General features: G+C 37.3%; 1 protein-coding gene across 2 annotated transcripts in view; it reads left to right on the top strand.

Annotated features, from left to right (window-relative positions):
* LOC131161506 (probable magnesium transporter NIPA4) overlaps positions 1-20,419 on the top strand; it is a 44,927-nt gene that overhangs the window by 9,493 nt on the left and 15,015 nt on the right. For both annotated transcript variants that reach the window (XR_009138497.1, XM_058117317.1), the window contains exons 4-6: positions 5,577-5,737; positions 5,895-6,022; positions 6,122-6,259. Coding sequence is in view for 1 of the 2 variants with exons in the window: in XM_058117317.1 (XP_057973300.1) it covers positions 5,577-5,737; positions 5,895-6,022; positions 6,122-6,259 (427 nt within the window). In the remaining variant the exon portion in view is untranslated. The remainder of the gene's footprint in view (positions 1-5,576; positions 5,738-5,894; positions 6,023-6,121; positions 6,260-20,419) is intronic.

Genomic DNA, 20,419 nt, shown 5'->3' with positions numbered 1-20,419 from the left:
CAAGTTTTCCTCCAAGGACGTCGTAAATTATAGCTGCTTCTTGAAGCTCTAGACTTTTAAGGTCTAAAGTGGTGTGTGCGAGTAGTGTATTGGAGGTGCTTCAGAAAGCCTTTATAGAGAGAGCTTTGGCTGATACTGTTAACATACAGATCACATTCATCAAACTGGTTTTGATCCTTGAACTACTTGTTATGGCCTCATGCGGCATTTGTATGTTAATGCAAAAGGGAAGTCCAAGTGTTTGCCGCATTCTCCTGTCTCCATACCCCAAGGATTATGAAGATTGGATGAAAAAGAAGTCATATTGCTTGTATGGATGTGGAATAGCATGGAGCCATGAATTGCTGCGAATGTGATGTTTTGATAGAACAGCCAAGGCTGTATGGGATGATCTTCGTGAAAGCTTCTCACAAGATAAAAATCGAACTCTTGTTTTTGACCTGTATGAAAAGTTCTTCAAATATGACCATGAAGGCATGTCCATCATTGAGTATTATCACTCTGAAGGGGATGTGGGAGGAATACAATATCTGTGAAGGAGTTAGTTTCGATGTTGAGATGATTGATTTGCAAGAGGTAGAGTTCTTGGACGTTTAGATAATTAGGAGGCAATGGCAGACCTCTTTGCTGCCAAGTTTTTAGTTGAGTCTTGAGCTTCAACCTATCCATGATCAGATTCTTGTTGGCAAATCCTTACCATCCATGAATGAATCAAATGCTAGAGTCCAACAGATCACTATAAATGACTCAGTCAGCATGGTTAGCTTTACCTATCATTGTGGCAGAAGTGGTGTTTCAAGACAAGGAGTTCGTCATGGCAATTCTCATATTTGCACACATTGTGGCAAGGTAAATCGTAGATTGCTGTTTGAATCTCCATAGGAGCCTACTTGGGGCAATAAATCTCTTGCCAAGGATGATTTATCATTGACACTTCAAGTGCACCTAGCCACTCCACTGGGGGTGGGGGGAAGGCTGATGACATCATTTTCCATGTCCTGAGAGAAGTATAAGAATCTTATCTGCATGGTTCCACAACTCCAAACTTGATCTACTACATCTAGTGCTATTGTGACCCATTCAGGTACAACCAAGTTTCTTGCTTCTTCATCCTCATGAGTTATTGATTGTGGTGCTTCCTCCATTGTGATAGGTAGTCCTAATTTGTTTCATTCCTTGAAATCCACAATTTTGTACTCTTAAGGTTACTATTGCTGATGATTCGGCTACACTGGTTTCTAGTAGTAGCAATATTCTTTCGTTTACTTCTACTCATCTTTCCTCTATGTTATATGTGCCTAAATTTCCCTTGAACATGTTATCAATTAGTCAATTAACTATATCTCATACTGTTCTATGAATTTCTTTCCTTACTGTGTTATTTAGGATCTGTAGACAAAGAAGAGGATTGGTGGAGGCCTTGAGAAGGATGGCATGTACTATTTCAATGGTGATGGTGGTAGATCTAGTTGTCATATAGCTTCTTCAACTTCTAGTCATGGTGTTTCTTTGGATGAGTGGCATGCTCGTTTGGAGCATCCATCTTCAAAAATTGCAGCAAATTTTTCCTATGTTCCAAGTTTATTTCTTGTTTTTAGTTTTCAACGTGTTAATTAGTAAAACATATTATGACATCTTTTTTGTCTAGAGTTGAGTCTCGTAGTAAATCATTGTTTTCTCTTATTCTTTAGATATTTGGTGTATAGAGTGAAAAATTTGACTAGTTATCAATATTTTGTGTCCTTTATGCATCCTTTTTTGTGTATGACCTAGATATCTATCTAATAAAAGATAGGTCTGAATTTCTTAATTTATTTACTTCTACCGAGAAAGAAGAACTTGGTTCAATTTTAGTGTTCAAATTTTTGATGCATTTGAATTTAATAAAAAAGAGATTGTCTTTTTGCTTGGCCAAAGGGATTATTCATCAAACCGCATGTGACATACTTTCTGCCCTTGTATAATAGAGTAGTCGAATGGAAAAATAGACATTTACTTGACATTGCAAGGTTCTGCTCTTTCATATGCATATTCTTTAAACCTTTTGTACATGTGTTTTTTTCTTAACAGGATGCATATACTGTTTTACTGGGACAAATTTCCTTTTCCATCGTATACCTAGAAACCACCGCCTTCTCTATTGTAGCTTGTGTCTTGGGTTGCACATGTTTTGTTCATGTTCTAAACTTCCAGATATTGGTTAGGATAAATTCTTCCATCATGCTGTTAAATGTGTCTTTTGTTGTTCACTCAAGAACTTAGAAAGGATATGTTGTGATCCTAAAGCTCACATGGAATATGTTAGTGCAGGCGTTACCTTTTTAAAGGGACACCATATTTCCTCAGTGTCAAATCCTCCTTAGGTGAATCTATTTTAAGTCCATCAACGAATTTTGGCTCCACTTGTGTGTTGATCCTCTTTGTTACTACCCTTATTCCTCTGGAGAAAACTTCCACTCCTCTTCTGAATCCATCTGTTATTGACCTAGAGAAGCAATTAAGAGTTTATGAATGATGGAAAGTAGGCACAAACATCACTATAACACGGCAGCTGCCTCTTCTGCCTTTAATTGTTTTGACTTTTGGTTATGGAGATCCATCCCAACATGACTTGGATTTGCAAATTGTGCATGAGAAAGGTACTCGAACATATACTTAGCAATCCTTTGTTGCTTATCCCATTGTTCATTAAGTTTTAGTTCTTTGTTGTCTTAGTCCTTTGCATCTATGCACATTCTTTTGCCTTGTCTATTTCCTATTTTTCTATCCTTCCTCACTTGTTGAAGCACTTATTAAGCTTGGGTGCAAGCATGAAATGGATGTAGTAATGGATGCCTTCATCACTCGAGCAACATGGGATTTGGTGGAACTTTCTCGTAATAAGTAGTTAGGTGTCGTTGGATCTACACCATTACATTTCTTCCATTGAATGGCTTAAGGTTCAAGTGGTTGCCTAAGGGATACACTTAAAACATATGGTATTGATCATTTTAGTACCTTCTCTCCTATTGTTTGACTATTGTGTATTGATCTCATTGTTAGTTTTAATCGGCTGTTAATTAGTGAAAATGCCTCCTTCTATGGAGGTTTGCAGGAAGCGGTATACATGGAGCAACCTCCTAGGTATGTTGCTCAGGGGGAGGATGGTAAGGTATGTATGTTGCATGAGGCTATTTATGCTCTTAAGAAGTGTCCTTGTGCTTGGTTTGACAAATTAAGTGATCTTTATATTTGGTTTTATTCAATGCTTCTCTTCAATCTTTGTTTGCAGAAGGGAGATATGTGTGGTACTACTAGTAATTTATGACATTGGCAATGTGTTCAGAGCGGGTTTGTAGATGTGACAAAATGAATTAAAGCAAAATTTCAATGCATTAAATAAAAATTTCAAATCAAGGACACGACTCTTCTAGCTAAATGGCTTTGGCAGTTCTCGCTGTAGATTTCTTCCCTGTGGCATAAAGTTATCAAAAGTAAATTTGGACTTGATGGGAATGGGTGGGAGACTAATTTGGGTTCTAGGTGTTCTTTGAAAAGCCCGTGGAAAGCTATTTCCAAGATTTGCCCTCTCTTTATTCCCCATACCAAACTGGTTATGAGTAAGGGCTGTAATATCCATTTTTGAAGACCTTTGGATGGGGAATGTTATTTTGTCCCCCTCTTTTTCCTTGCCTATTTTGCTGGAGCTTAGGGCAAAATGATCCAATGTCTTCTTTTATTGTAGAGCCTGGTGGTTCTTTACCTTCTTCAGATTTTCACTTTAGGAGCCTTGAATGATAGGGAAATTATTATCTTCTTTGTTGGTTATGTTGAATAATTGTAGGGATTCTTCCAAAGATGATTATCGATCTTGGTTGTTGGATTCTTTGGGTGTTTATTCGTGTAAAACTTTTGATGAATTCTTGTTTGGTACCAATATCTCCTTTCCACTCTACAAAGTAATCTGGAAGGTCAAAATCCCCCATAAAATTAAAGCTTTTCTTTGGTTGGTTGTGCTTAATAGAACAAATACTAATGGCTTGCTGCAAATGAGGAGACCTTTAAAGGCTTCCTCTCTTGATATATGTATGCTTTGTTTTGATTCTTCAGAATCTGTTTCACATCTTTTCTTGCTTTGCAATTTTGCACGGGAGTTTGGAACAAGCTATTTTCAACTATTTTGGAGAAAGCTGGGTTTTTCCAAGTCTCCAAGAACAGTGGAGGAATTCTTGGCAATGTCTTTTGTGGGGTTTGGTAGGAAAAAGGAAGGAATTGCATTATGGAATTGTGCTTTATTAGCAGTTTGATATTGAGACTGTACGGTGTAGAAACTGTCACTAGACCTGACATATGCTCTGGGGGTGGTTAGTTTTTGGAAAATACTAAACAATCATGCTGGTATACCATCTCAAAGGCTCTCCTAGAGAGGTTTCATGTATAATGGTAATAGAAATTATGAGATCATGGGATACTCTGTTGAATATTGGATTGGCTTAATTGATTATCGAATGTCTAATACTAGATAGTATACAACTATGGGAGGTGATCTTGTTACTTGGCATTGCAAGAAACCATCTACCAAAGCAAGATCTAGTGCTGAGGCAAAATACTGTGCGGCTTATTCTGTGATTAAGCTTATGTGGTTGAAGTCATGTTAGAGATGAGGTTTTTGATATTGAAGCCCATAAATTTGTTTTGTGATATCAAGCTACCATTTACATTACTAGCAATTTGTGTTTCTTTAGAGGACAAAGAATTTGAAGTTAACTATCATTCTTGTTGGGCTTTTGTGGAGCCTAGCTGCATTCGAGCTGGATGATGACTCGACTTTTCTTTAAGGAGAGATTTCTATCCTAAGGCTTAGTCCATGAGCGCTGTTGCTTGGGCCGAAATTTTTTGGGCCCGTTTTGTAACCCATTTGGAACTCTATGCGCAGCATATAAAATGATTGTTTTTGGGTGATTAGGTTAAGCGGTCACATTTCGCGAGAGAGCTAGAGAGAGTATTGTACCGCCGCACTCTTTGTATTTTGTTCCTAATAATAGTGAAATCCCTGCAACTCCGTGGACGTAGGTAAAATTGCCGAATCACAGAAATACTGTCTTGTGTGTGTGATTGATTTTTTCTTTGGCGTGTATTCTTTTTCTATTTTGTTTCTCACAGGTTTCGGGAATTTGTTGTTAATTCCCAACAATTCTATGAGGAATGATGCGTTGAAGGAGGTTGTGAGAACTCTGTGTGAAATTTGTGGATCAGTTAGGGAATATTTTCATTCAAGGATTTATTCAAGCCTGCCTTGCTAGTGGTTGTACCAAGCTAGGGCTAGGCGATATTTATGCACCTCCAGTTTGAGGGGAAATGTTAGAAAAGTATAGGCTATTTTAGTAATTATGCGGTGTGCGAGCAGGGTGTATTTTTGTCTTCCTTGTTTCTCTATTATTAATATGTAAGATGGCGGACCTGGAGCTGTATGCAAGTCTCCGGGAAACTGCCGCCAGGTTTTTATCTCCTCTTTCTCTTCTCCTCTACTTCTATTTTCTTTTTCTGTTCTCTATCTCTAACTTTACAACTGGTTCTGACTGCCGTATTTCTTGCAGTGCTGCACTTGCACATATAATTTTACAGGAGAAGCTACACATTTTTGGGATTCTTGGTTGCATTCTTTGTGTTGTGGGATCAACTACAATTGTTCTACATGCTCCTCAAGAACGTGAAATCGATTCTGTGAGGGAAGTGTGGGATCTTGCTACCAAGCCAGGTATGTCTCTATTAATGAGAGAATTTTTGCTGTAATCTCTGTTGTGAATAAGTTAATATTTTATATTATATGCGAATATTTTCATTTATGTTTCTTATTTCTTCTCTAATTGCTTGCTAATAATGCTGAGCACAAATCTTTTGCTTGTCTTTGGCAGCTTTTCTTTTTTATGCAGCTTTGGTGATAGCAGTAGTTTTCATACTCATAATTCATTACGTCCCACAATATGGGCAGACACATATAATGGTTTACATTGGAGTTTGTTCACTTGTAGGCTCATTGTCGGTATGTGGTTTGTATAACCTCTGCTGTAATTTATTTATTTCTGCATAAGCTCTGGATATTTAATTATAATTTTTGTGATGATGTCCTGTATGCTCATAGGTTATGAGTGTCAAGGCACTTGGGATTGCTTTGAAGTTAACATTTTCGGGAATGAATCAATTGCTATATCCCCAAACATGGGCCTTCGGAATTGTTGTTCTTACATGTATCATTACTCAAATGAACTATCTAAACAAGGTAATTTTCTGTTGTTTGATAATATCCATACCCCAAAACAACTACTTGAATTTTGTTTTGATAATTATAAGTTGATTTTACTTTAGGGGCCTTTCAGTTAAATTAAGTGTTGAATTAATGAATCGGACCCAGTTTGTACTATTGAAACCTGAATGACTAAATTTGTTTGGTGAGAGAGGGAGAATGTTGTGCTAGGCTAGAGAGGATGCATGTGGAGCATGTTACACTGTTATGCACTAGAGAGATCTGATATTATTTTGACACTATTTGATGTTGGTCCAAAGAAGAAGACTTCAGACCTTAGTTAAGATGTGTATCCGAACACTGTGAAGTCTAACCATTCTCGTAATGGGTTTAAGTGAAATGAATTGGCCCTTTAAGAGCCTGTTAGGATCAAACAAATGCACCCTTAATCAGATCTTTCTTTCTAGTTGAAATGAATAGTCAATTGGAATGACTTTATGCATTCCCAGGAATTTGAGTTGCTTCGCTGAATTACTATTTTCTGAGCAGACCCATCACATTTGGTAGGATTACAAGAAGCGGGAAATGATTATTTATGAATGCTTTTATTAATGGTCAAACATGAGAACATGAAAAAAATGTTGTCCCCCCCCCCCCGGGGGCGAATAATTTGATTATAGCACAGTTTGTCGCGACATTTCATGTAAAGTCGCTCCACTGAATAGTGTGTTTGTCAGCCATTCAGGTCTCATTATTCCATATGATGAGCTCCAAATCATCATCATGAAGCAGTCACAATTTTAACTGTTATTAGTGAAATGGGCTGGCGATACACCACATGAGAATGTAAAATGTAATAAATTCTACACATTCCCTTGAAATATTTTAAAACAACTATACTCGATCATATATATTGCCAAAAAAAAAAATGTTGTAGATGTCTATATATATATTATGCATGTATGTGTGTGTGTATGTACATGGGTATGCAGCATAACTGATTTGGTACTAAAGCATCAAAAGATGGATTTAAAAATTAAGTCATAATAAAAACAAATTTAAAATAGAAGCAAATGGAAGCATGACGAATTGACATTGTAGTCTAAATCTTTATCAAGTGAATCCCAGGTATAAGACACAACATAGTGGATTTGTTCCAGAGTTTAGGAAATGGTCTACAAATTCAAATTATAAATAATTTTTTTTTACAAATACCATTGAAATGTTAGTCAAATTAAAGCATAAATAGTCATAGCCCGTAAACTTTCAACTTGTAAGATGAACTTGAACATCCACAGAGCACATTTTATTTTATTTTACTTCTATATAGAAAATAGAATATGAATGCATTGTACATCTTCCTAGAAGTTGCATTGAGTACACATACATGCATGAAACACACATCTCTATATTTTTAAAATAATTAGAATCAATTTTATAATTGTAATGTATGCAAACGTGAATGTAACATGGTATGCATACTTCTATGTTTTTTCAATAATTTGGATTTGAATTATATTTATAATTTTAATGTATGTAAATGTAAATAAAGATAAAGAAAGTTGGGGCCAATAATTTGGATTATTTTCATAATTTTAGTTAATGTAAATGTAAAGGTAATGTATGCAAATGTAAATAAAGGATAAAGTAAAGGCCAACAATTTGGAAATTAGTTTTATAATTTTAGTTTGCGTAAATGTAAAGGTATATAAAGGTGTTGGGAGAGGGGCTGGCTGGGGTGGGGACCAATCACATGGAGAGAGAGAGAGAGAGAGAGAGAGGATTAATAGGAAAAGGGGAAAAAAAGCAAAAAAAAAAAAAAAAGGTAGAGGGCCCCCTGCCGGCATGTGGCTGGGGGCCATGGACATGGAAATCCCCGGGGGGGAGGGGGGTGTCTGGCCCCACCTGCTGAGAGAGAGGAGGGGGGAAGGTTAAAAAAAGTCAAAAAAGCTGGTGGCGACACATGGTCACTTATGCTTTAGAAACCATTTATATTATAGATAGATACATTATTCATTCACTGTATTATAATGTTAGAAAGTACATGACTTTTCCCAATTAATCTATTTGCTACTTGGATCTATATCTGTTCTATGCAGTCCATCTTAAAAGCAATACTTGATGTTATTTATAGCATTGTCAAAATTTTATTTGCTGCCCAATAAATGTTTATCGAGTGTCTCATCTTTTTTTGCAGTAAACCTGTGCATATTGTTAATTCCATCAAATTTCTACGTCTGGATAAATATGTTTGATTATACTGTGGTAATTATACTATTTTTAAATGGGAGATTGAATACACAAACCAATGTTTTAATAATTGGAGTGGTCCTTGACCCATATAGTGGATTGGGTTGATCCACTGGTGAAACTGTGGTTATTTTTTGATTTTTTTTAATAGAAAAAGAATATCATTAAAGATGGTATAAATTACAAAAAAGGAAGCTTGAGAAGTCCTCCTAAGAAGGAAAAAGAATAAAGAGTAAAAAATTACAATCAAAATAACACAGCCTTGAGCCTTCTAGCTGCAATGGAAATCCAAAAAGCACACCCCCTTAAAGCACCCTTCTGCGAAAGTCGATAATGAGGTGAAATACTGAATCATGAAAGCCAAGGCAGTTTCCTCTCCATGAAGTTACGTGCATTCCTCTCCAATCACTCTAGAAAACAGCAACAATCCCACACCCTCCACAAAGCCAACCCCTCTCTACTCCTAGTAAAGCTTGTAGAGGAAATAGCTGACAAACCCGCCACAGAATGTGGACTTATCCAATTCTGCAAAGAATACTGAACAACATATTTGAACCATGGTTGCAAATGGCACCTATGACCATTAATTAACACTGTTATGTTGTCAATTTTTGAGTTCTCTATATTGTTGCCCACTGTTAAGTTGGTGGAATTCTTAGGGTCCATTTAGTTGCGAAAAATAGTTTTCATTTTCTATTTTAGTTTTCCAAAAAATTACAAAAAAGTTAACTAATTTTTCATTTTAAAATCATTTATATGGAATAAGTGAACAACAATAAAAGTTTTTTATTTTTCATTTCTTATTTTTCAAATAATTACGAAAATGCCGCCTTGTTTTCCAATTCTCCAAATTTATATAGAAACGTTGGAAGGCATCTTTTCATTATTTTTGTAGATTTCTAACTTTTACTTTGCATATGGGAGCATGGAATTTAGATCTTGGACTTTAATTTGTGTGAATTATGTATAGATTTTCTTCATAAATCACATAAATCCAAATTCAAGCCCCAAAATATATGATTCCAAATATTACCTTATATGAAATTTGGAAAATTGAAAAACAAGTTGTATTTTTTTGTGTTTAGTTTGAAACCTAAAAATAATAAATGAAAAATTGTTTTGCACATTTAAACAAACTTTTTATTTTCTACCTTTTCAAAATGGTTCGCAAAAAATTTAAAGATAAACTAATTTTTATTTAGAAAACTAAAAATTGGAAATTGGAAAATGTTTTCCACAAGCAGACTAGCTCTTAATTTTTTGCCAATAGCAGTTTGAAACTGATGTATAATTTACTGCCCTTGCTAAACAACGTTAATAAGTTGAACTAGAGGATCCAAAACACACTGAAAATATTTTGAGAAGGATTTAGACCTTAAATACTGCAAATATACTTACTTTCCCGCCATGTAACATTTGCTACTCACTTCCCTCTACACTTGTCATTGTTACGTGTTGCTACCTACTATTACTATTTAAAACCACGTTCAAGTCACTCGCATGAAAAAGAACAATGTAGAAAGAGATGAGAAACATATTCTGAATGATCAAAATAAAGAGACCACAGATGATCTGCAAACAACCAACCAATCAAAAGCCTTAATTTTGAGGGGCTTTGGCCTTGCAAACACTACATGAAGCTCAAAGTACACATTTACCGGACTAAAAAAATTTACAAGAAAAATTATCCAAAGAAAAACAGAGCTCACAGCCAAGTGTCATCCTTATGGAAAGATGGAAGCCATCGAGAAAGAACAACCAGGCTGAATTTTACCCTACCTCCCTATTATTATGAAACCTATGAAAATGAAAATCTGAAGAAAAGTTCCGTTCCTTGATGGTCAAAAACAAGGAGATAACCCAATTGTGCAATGAGGATAGGTGATAGAGATGAGGAAAAGAAATGAAAAGCGCATTATCACCCACTCAAATATGTTCCCAAAATTGAACGTGAGATTCATTCTCAACGACAAATTTATTGAGAGGAATAAAAAGAGAATAAAACTATGAAATAGACCTCCAAGGATTCTTAAAGGAACATCTTATCCCAATATTTGCATCCTACCCATTCTCTTGTATGTCAAATTTACTTATAATAACTTTGTGCCAAAGGGAAAATGGCATAGCCATTTACTCATCAAAGCGATGTTTTTAGACACCAACTTTCCATGACCCTAACCCACCTCTTCGTTAGCCCTACAAACCACCTTTCAAGTAACGAAATGATCCTTCTTCCCAACCCCTTGACCAAAAGAAATCTCTTATGACTCTCTTAATACTCTTAGTTACCCCTACATGGACTGTAAAACATGGACCGCAAATATAGAGGGACAATTTAGAAACAAGCTTGAATGAAGATAATACAACCACCTATAGAAGAAAAGAGCAACCTTCCACCTATCCATCCGCTTGGACACCTTCTCCCCATAGGAGCTCAAAAATAAAAAGCCTAGGATTACCCCCCCCCCCCCTAAATAAGTTGCATGCCACTCTAAAATACCCGGCTAAAGAGGCAAGTTCTAAAGAACCAGTTTCACTAAACTAAGACCAGCTATCCCCCTCACCCAAGTTGTAAGATAGTACATTTGAGAAAGACATCTTATGAGCTTCTAAGAAAAAAGGTTGTGTCGTCAGAAGACAAACGCAAGCACCCCACACTCCTAATCCAATCCCTCTTATAAAACCTTTGTTCACTGCCCTATCTACCTATGTGCTGAAAATATTTACCTTGGGAACCTAAGAAAAAAGGGAAAAAGCTGATCCCCTTGTCTAACAATCCTCAAACTTCTAGACCATGACTTAAGTTCTCCAGTATTGATGATTGAAAAAGAAGCATTAGGCATGCATCAGCTGATCCAAGCTCGCTACATCTCCCCAAACCCTTTCTACCCATAACCTTGTCTTGGAAATTCCAATTAACTTGATTATAAGCCTTTTCAAAGTCCAAGTTAAACACAATCCTCCTCTCTTTCCTTCAACTCACATCCTTGTTTGCTACTAAAATAGCACCCACTATCTTCCTACCCTCCACAAATATTGACCTTGAGGTTAATGTTTTGCATATACTTACAACTTATACATGTTTTCATGTTATAAATAAATTTATATATGTGCTTCGTTTACTTTAAAAAATAAATTTTTACATATGAAGATGAATCTAGAAATTTCTTTTTCCTTTTTTCTTTTTAAATATTTTCAATCAATATTAAAATATATATTTCTACTTGCAAACAATATTTAATATCATGTTGACATCAATGATGTTAGCATGATATTGTAAATAGTATGGATTTTTGCAATTATAAAGTATTTTAAAAATAATATGTTTCTTAATAAAGCTATAATATAAAATTCGAACAATATATATATATTGAAATTCAAAAGTAGTTGAAAAATTTCCAAATTTTATCTGAACATTAGACTAGACTTTTCTTATTATTCAATTCATATTTATATTGTGATTAAATTAATAATTTAAATGAATGGTGAGTGTTTTATATATAGACATGTGATTGTGTGTGTGGCACGCGTCTGCATATCTACGCAAATGTATGTATAATTGTATATGCATATGCACATTTTGTTTTTTATTTTAGTAAACATTAAAATTTTAGTTTGTTTTATGATGTTCTATTTTATTATTTTATTTTCTCTTTATGAAGAGATTCCGGAAAGAAATTGTCACATTCGTATTTCTAGCACATGCTAGTCGTGACTTCGTGTCTCCGTCCAAAATCTGATGGAGGCACTAGGCCTAGGGAATAATTAATTTTGCAAAAATCATCATTTGAGAAGTAATGAGTTAAGGGAGAATATTTGTTAAAACCCAAGATACATGCATAGATTTTATAATGCTCCAAAAAGGTTTTACTTTTACGATAGGCTTGTTATGTTGGGCTTTACTTTATATACAACTTCACCAACAAAGCACATGCTTTGTGTCTTTTTGCCAACATATAGTATATGTCAAAAAGTGGCAATCTCTTTGGGGAACACTTGCTTTCTGTCTGTCCAATTGCACCTAGAATTGTTAAAGAAGTTGGGTGAGCAACCACAAGCTTAGTAGACATCCTTTACATAGCCTTATGTGTATAAGAATTTTGTCATTTTAAGATGCAATTTCTTTATATGCATGCATAACCGTATTATCACAAAGACATTTCTTATTCTAAGCAATCTCCTTATGTGGAGTAACTGTCACAAGACACTCAAATGGCGCACATTTCAACGTAGTAGTGCTATCTTAAACAAATGCCAATTTTCATGATTCCATCTCAAACAAGTGCCAATCTCCTTATGTAGAGTAATTGTCACAAGACACTCAAATGGCGCACATTTCAACGTAGTAGTGTGTGGAAATCCCGAATGATTTGGAGGAGATTGTGGTAGAAGATTAAGACTCTAATTAGATCCGATATTTAGGCTGATTGTATGGAATGACTTTTATATTTCCATATTTTATTCTCTGTGTACATGTTCAATAGGGACACGAGTATGTAAAGAATATACAATTGAATATACAATTAATTTATTCTCTTTTTTCTACATGGTATCAGAGCTAGGGTTACTCTGAAACCCTAAGCAATCCATGGTTGCCCAAAAAGGAGACGGCCATGAGTCCAGCCAATCGGCAACCTAGGAAGAAGAGTTGGAGATAACCTCCTCCATGGGCTCGGCTGGCGTATTCGAGAATTCCCCACTCCATCTTACTATTGAAAAATTCAATGTTAAGAAATACAGAGAATGGGCATAGTCAATCAAGCTCATTAACGACGGTAAAGGAAAGCTCAGCTTTCTTATTGGCGAGACTCGGCGACCACCTCCTATCGATGCAGTGGCATCCCAGAAATGGCGGTCTGCGAGCTCCTTGATAACTTCATGCTTGATAAACTCTATGAAGCTCGCCATTGGCAAAACGTACCTATTTCTCCCGACGACAAAGGATGTGTGGGATGCGGTGCGTGAGACATACTCTGATGCTGAAAATGCTTCCCAGATTTTCGAGTTGAAGATGTGGCTATGGCAGACGAAGCAAGGAGATCGGGAAGTCACAAAATACTACACCGAGATGCTCGGACTTTGGCAAGAACTCGATCTCAGCTGCGAAGAGGAATGGGAATGCATGGGTGACAGTGTATGTTTCAAGAAGATGATGGAGAACGAGAGAGTATTCGAGTTTCTGGCGGGGCTGAACCGAGAGCTTGACGACATGAGGAGTAGGATTCTAGGTTGTCGGCTGTTGCCCTCCATCCGAGAAGTCTTCTTTGAGGTTCGGCGAGAGGAAAGTAGGAGGAACGTGATGTTGAAGGAGCGAACCAGTCTAAGCCCGAGGCATTAGCTCTTGTAACCCATGGGCCTCATACTGGATTTGGCCCAAAATAGTCTAGAAGGCCCCATTGTGAGCATTGCAAAAAAAACACGGGCCCTACTAAAGACACCTGCTAGACCTTACATGGCAAGCCCACGGATTGGAAGCCCAGATAGCCCAATGAAGCCCATGGTCATTAGGCCTCCACCGAAACCTAGGAAAAAAACATACCTACAGAAGCCCATGGTTCGACAGCTTCTAGTGGTGGATTTAATTTTGACCAACTTGCGAAATTATATGTGCTATTTTCCAATATTCAAGCCTAGAGTTAGTCCTATAATACTATGTCATTTGGTTCTTTAGCCCACAAAGGTGCTTTTTTGATAGCCCTTAGTTTCATTTCTCATTTTACACCTTGGATTATTGACTGTGGTGCATCTGACCTTATGACCAATGCTCATCATTTATTTTCAACATACTCACCTTGTGTCGGTAATTTAAAAGTCAAAATTGCAGATGTGACTCTATCCCCTGTCGCTGGCAAAGGGAGTATTCGTATTTCTGAATCTATTACTCTTGAATTTGTCCTCCACATTCCTAATTTATCGTGCAATTTTCTGTCTATTAGTCAGTTAACCAAACAGTCTAATTGCTCAGCTAAATTCCTACCTCTCATTGTGTCTTTTAGGACCTATCATCGAGTAAGACAATTGGCAGTGCTAAGGAATGTGACGGGCTCTACTACGACAAAGCTAATGTGAATGGACCATGTCCTCCTACTGTTTGTAATTCTGCATTTAGTCCTAAGGAAAGTGAACTTTTGTTATGGCACAAAAGGATGGGACATCCTAGTTTTCAGTATTTGCAGCACTTATTTCCTTCACTATGTTCGAATAAAACTGCCTTGAATTTTCAGTGTGAAGTGTGTGAACTTGCCAAACACCATCGTACTATTTTTCCTAGATCTCAATATAAACCATCCGTCCCATTTAGTCTAATTCATAGTGATCTATGGGGTCCTTCTCGTACTCCTAATAGGATCCATACAAAATGGTTTATTACTTTTATTGATGATCACACTCGTTTGTGTTGGGTATATTTATTGACTGATAAAACTGAGGTTCGATCAGTCTTCATGAATTTTTACTCTATGATACAAATCTAGTTTCACGCAAAAATCCAAATCATTCGTACTAACAATGGTACTGAGTATTTCAATCACTCCTTGGGCACGTATCTTCAAGAGAATGGTATTATCCATCAAAGCTCTTGCGTTGACACCCCTTAACAAAATGGGGTTGCTGAACAGAAAAATCGACATATCCATGAAGTTGCTCGTGCCCTGTTTTTCACATCTCACATGCCAACAAAATTTTGGGGTGACTCAATTTTGACAGCCACATACCTCATTAACCGAATGCCTAGTAGAGTTCTATCCTTTGCAACTCCGCTCCAAAAACTCCAAGAGACTTTTCTCAATTCTAGGCTCTGCTCACAGCTTCCGCTTCGTGTCTTTGGGTCCACTGTATTTGTCCACATTCACGCACCCATGCGATACAAATTGGATCCCAGAGCACTTAAATGTGTCTTTCTTGGTTACTCTCCCACACAGAAGGGTTACAAATGCTATGACCTAATCTCCCAGAAACTCTATGTTAGCCTGGATGTCACCTTCTTCGAACATACCCCCTACTACTCGCTTTATGGGGAGTCCTTGAGTAAAGCTCGACCCTCAAACTCAGACTACTTAGATATTGTTGTTTTCGAGACCACTACATCTGCTTCTTTGCCTAGTACAGAAGGAAACTTGAACTCAAGGGGAGATGCGGAAATACAAACAAATAGGGAAACACTTGTCTACTCAACGAGGCCAAAATTGAAGTCCAATGAGACACTCATTTCCGAAGCACCAAAAGAGTCAGAGTCGGTGATAGTTCCAACTCCTCATGAGTCTGAATCCAATCTCGACTAGGTAAAAGATGACTGACCCATTGCTTTTAGAAAACAATCTCGTTCATGTTCACTTTCCCTTGGGTCTTGGGCCCGAGCATGTACTCTCCATCCTATCTCAAAATTTGTATCTTGCAATGCTCTTTTTGCCAAGTGTCGTCCTTTTACGTAGAACCTTGACAGAATCCAAATTCATAAAAACATTTAAGAAGCCTTGGAGATTCCAGAGTGGAAAGAGGCAGTGATGGAAGAGATAAGGGCACTAGAAAAGAATGGAACTTGGGAGGTGATGACTTTGCCAAGGGGGAAGAAACCACTAGGCTGTAAGTGGGTGTTCACAGTAAAGTATAAGGCTGATGGCACAATAGAACGATACAAAGCCCGCCTTGTGGCAAAGGGGTTCACTTAGACATACGGTATTGACTACACCGAGACGTTTGCACCAGTAGCAAAGCTGAACACTATACAGGTTCTCTTGTCCCTGGAAGCAAACCTGGACTGGCCACTCATCAGTTTGACATCAAGAATGCTTTTCGGAATGGTGAGCTAGAAGAAGTGTTCATGACGCTACCACCAAGAATTTGCAAAGAGGGAGAAGAAACTAGAGTGTGTGAATTAAAGAAATCCCTGTATGGACTCATGCAATCACCGAGGGTGTGGTTTGATAGATTTGAAAAAGTAATAAAGAATCAAGGATACCGAAAGGGGCAGTCAGATCACACTATGTTCTTCAAACAGTCCAATGAGGGAAGAAGGACCATCTTGATTGTGTACGTCGATGACATCATTCTCACTGGAAATGACACAGGAGAGGTGGAGAGATTGAAGACGGTCTTAGCCACAGAGTTTGAGGTAAAAGACCTAGGTCAAATGTGATATATCTTGGGAATGGAGGTTGGCAGAACAAGAAAGTGAATTAGTGTCTCCTAGAGAAAGTATGTACTTGACCTTTTGACCAAGACTGGCATGCTTGGTTGTAAACCAAGTGATATTCCTATCGAGGCAGGAAAAAGGATGGAAGACGTAGGAAAGCCCGTGGATAGAGAGATATCAGAGACTAGTAGGTAGATTGATCTACCTCTCTCACACTAAACCTGACATTGCTTTCGCTGTAAGTGTGGTCAGTCAACACATGCACTCACCAAAGGAGAGTCACCTAGAAGCAGTATATATGATTCTTAGATACCTAAATGGCTCAGGGCGAGGACTATTCTTCAAGAAAGGTGACAGTAAGAAGGTAGAGATCTACACATATGCGGATTGGGCAGGATCAACAGAAGATAGAAGGTCTACTACCGGCTACTGTACCTATGTTTGGGAAATTCTAGTAACATGGAGGAGTAAGAAGTAGAGTGTGGTAGCCAGAAGCAGTGCCGAGGCTGAATTCAGAGCTGTTGCACAAGGAATGTGTGAAGGGCTATGGTTACAAAAACTTTTGGAAGAACAACACATCACAGTAGAGCACCCCATCAAACTTTATTGCGACAACAAAGCCGCCATTAGTATTTCTCATGATCTTGTTCAGCACGATAGGACTAAACATATAGAAGTGGACAAGCATTTTATAAAGGAGAAAATGAGAAGGGGACAATTTGCATGACCTGTATCCCTACAAGAGAACAATTAGTAGATATTTTCACTAAGGGATTACAAAGATCTAGCTTTGAAGAGTTTATTTGCAAGTTGGACATGATCAATATCTACGATCCAACTTGAGGGGGAGTGTGGAAATTCCGAATGATTTGGAGGAGATTGTGGTAGAAGATTAAGGCTCTAATTAGATCTGATATTTAGGCTGATTTGTATGGGTTGACTTTTATATTTCCATATTTTATTCTTTGTGTACATGTTAAATAGGGACACGAGTATGTAAAAAAAAAACACAATTGAATATACAATTAATTTATTCTCTTTTTCTACATAGTGCTATCTTAAACAAGTGCCAATTTTCATGATTTCATCTCAAACAAGTGGCAATTTCCAGCTTGGCCAACCACCGCTTAATGCGGAAATAACTTCTAGAAATTTAGGGCCTCTTCACCCAAGGGAGACACAATCCTTATTTTCTCAAGTTTCACAATCTCACAAACAACACATGGTGCCAACTATTTCACATAATAGCAATTCAATAGATGCCCACACAAGTTATATGCCATAGCAAACAAACTATCTTCCTTACAAGATCAATATGCATCATATGTAAATTTCCCAACTAAAACAAAAAAAATGCGTTGGACTACTACTTTACCTAAAAGCTTAAGTTGTTAGGTGTGCCAACAATGATTATCAAGCCTTAACACTTCCCCACACGTGCAGCCTAATTTCACGTGGGTAGATAATACACAATGAATGACTTCCATATGGGAACATGATAAATTTTTAACAAACTTACATTAAACATGGGCAACCAGAGTAGAATCTAGGACCTCTTGGTAACCGGCTCTGACACAATGTTAGATTACCACTTTACCTAAAAGCTTAAGTTGTTAGGTTGTGGGCTAACAAATGTATATCAAGCCTTAACAATATGTATCTATGAAAACTTAGGAGAACATATGTGCAACAGTATATATTAATTAGAAATAACAAGCTTAAAATCCTTACTTATTAGGATTCAATTTCATGCAAGTTTCTACCATTTTTCCTTGAAAAGCTCCACTTTTACCTAAAGTATCTAGATGAATAAATGAAATGCACCTTGATTATCAACATCTTCAGTTATTTTGATGTTCCTATGAATTTTCTGTATTTTTTCCCTGAATTTTCCTGGTGTTGCTTGATTTTCTGCAGAATTTTCTAGAACTAGGGTTTATGGTAGTTGGTAACAAGTGTGTTTTGTTGTTGCTGGTATTCCTAATGCTAGAAACAGATATAGCAGCTCTTGCAGTGGTGCCAGTTGTGATCCAGGTGTCTGCTGGGTTTTGCAGTGCTTCCAGCTGCTGCCAGGTGTCACACCTGGTTTCAGCATGCCCCTGTTCTGTTCTCTCTCTCTCTCTCTCTCTCACTATCCCAACTCCTATGTTGTTTATGTTTTAGCATGGCTTTCTTAATTTCCTTTCATCTAAGCCCTTCCTAGCACCAATAAACTAAATGAAGTTCCAATATCAATTAACATAATTTAATTAATGCACAACATGCTTAGTATAAACTCATAAAATACAAAGAAAAAATAAAAACCATGCAATTTATGAAAGTAATTTAAATTTACCATGGCTTAAAGGGTACAAGGGCAGGCCTTGGATCAATGGTATGGTTGCGACTTTGTGACAGTTTGGTCACATGTTTGAGTCCAAGGAAATGGTCTCTCTGCATAAAAAGCAAAGGTAAGGCTGTGTACACTGTACACTGTGACAACCATCCTCCTACCCTTGCAAAGCAGGGAGCCTTGTGACCTGGGGATGCTCTTTTATGGCTTAAAGGGTATGGTTACCACATAAATCACTTCTTCTCACATGTTCCATTGTTAATGCAGTGGTAAGATCAATTTTTCCTCACTTGAGCAAACAAGGTTTGATCCTTGCAAGGCACAAAAATCCACTTTTCTTCTTATTAGTGAATTGTTGGTCCAACCCAACCACAAGGCCTTTGGCTGAGTTGGACTGAGTTGCCCTGGGTTGGCTACATTGAGTCCAGTTTGGTGAAGGGTTGATTTGTGGATGTGATCCAGAAAGTTAAAGCGATCGGGTTTGTTTGAACCCAGTCTTACCTGCCTGGTCTGAGTTTTAGTCTTTGTAGAATTATTAGATATTTGTTAGCCTTTATTAGAGACTGATCTTTAGGAGATTTACAGCTAACAAATCAGTTGATTTGTTAGCTATTTTTGGTTCCACGATCCTAAGGGATTTGGGTAGCATGTTACCCGATTCTGTAGATAGTCTTTCCCATTTTACTGCTTTCCATTTTAAATAGGATATTCTAGTTTTAGTAGGTTGTAAATATCCCTAGTAATTAGATGAGAACTATCATTTATTTAAAGGGAATGTAATCTTTTTCATAAGCAAGTAGAATATTCAGTTTTCTTTTCCAAATTTCAGTGTGGTATCAGAGCATCCTCTGAACTCTAATCTTCCCATATGACCAAATACAGTATGGCCACCGGGAGACACGACTCTACCTCTTCGGTCTCAGACGTCACCACCAATCAGGAAGCCATGGTCTCAGGCAATAGCAGCAGTTAAGATAGCAGCCTCATGCCCATTACAGGACACAAGCTTAATGGGAATAACTATCTCCAATGGTCCCATTCTGTGATGATTTTAATATGCGGAAAGGGAAAGGATGATTATCTCTCAGGAGTTGCAGCCCAACCAAGCAAGGAGAACTAGAATTATTGCAGAAAATGATCAGCCAATCTTCAGCAGCCCCTACTGCTGTGGTTGGTACCAGTTCTTTGGCACACAAAGGTAATTTTTTAAGTACTCTTAATGTTAAAAAGGAGAAGCTAGGTCCATGGATTATAGACTCAAGAGCATCGGACCATATGATTGGAGATAGAAATTGTTTTTCTACTTATAGTCCCTGTTATGAAAATTTAACAGTTAGGATAGAAGATGGTTCGCTCTCAAAGGTGGCTGGTACAGGTTCTGTTAAAATTTCAGAGAACCTAACACTCAACTCAGTTCTATTAGTGCCAAATTTGGATTGCAATTTACAGTCTATTAGTGGACTCACTTGGGATCTCAATTGTG

Source organism: Malania oleifera, chromosome 8, assembly GCF_029873635.1.
Source record: "Malania oleifera isolate guangnan ecotype guangnan chromosome 8, ASM2987363v1, whole genome shotgun sequence".
Taxonomy (NCBI): Eukaryota; Viridiplantae; Streptophyta; class Magnoliopsida; order Santalales; family Ximeniaceae; genus Malania; species Malania oleifera.
This window is presented reverse-complemented; position numbering and strand designations above follow the sequence as displayed.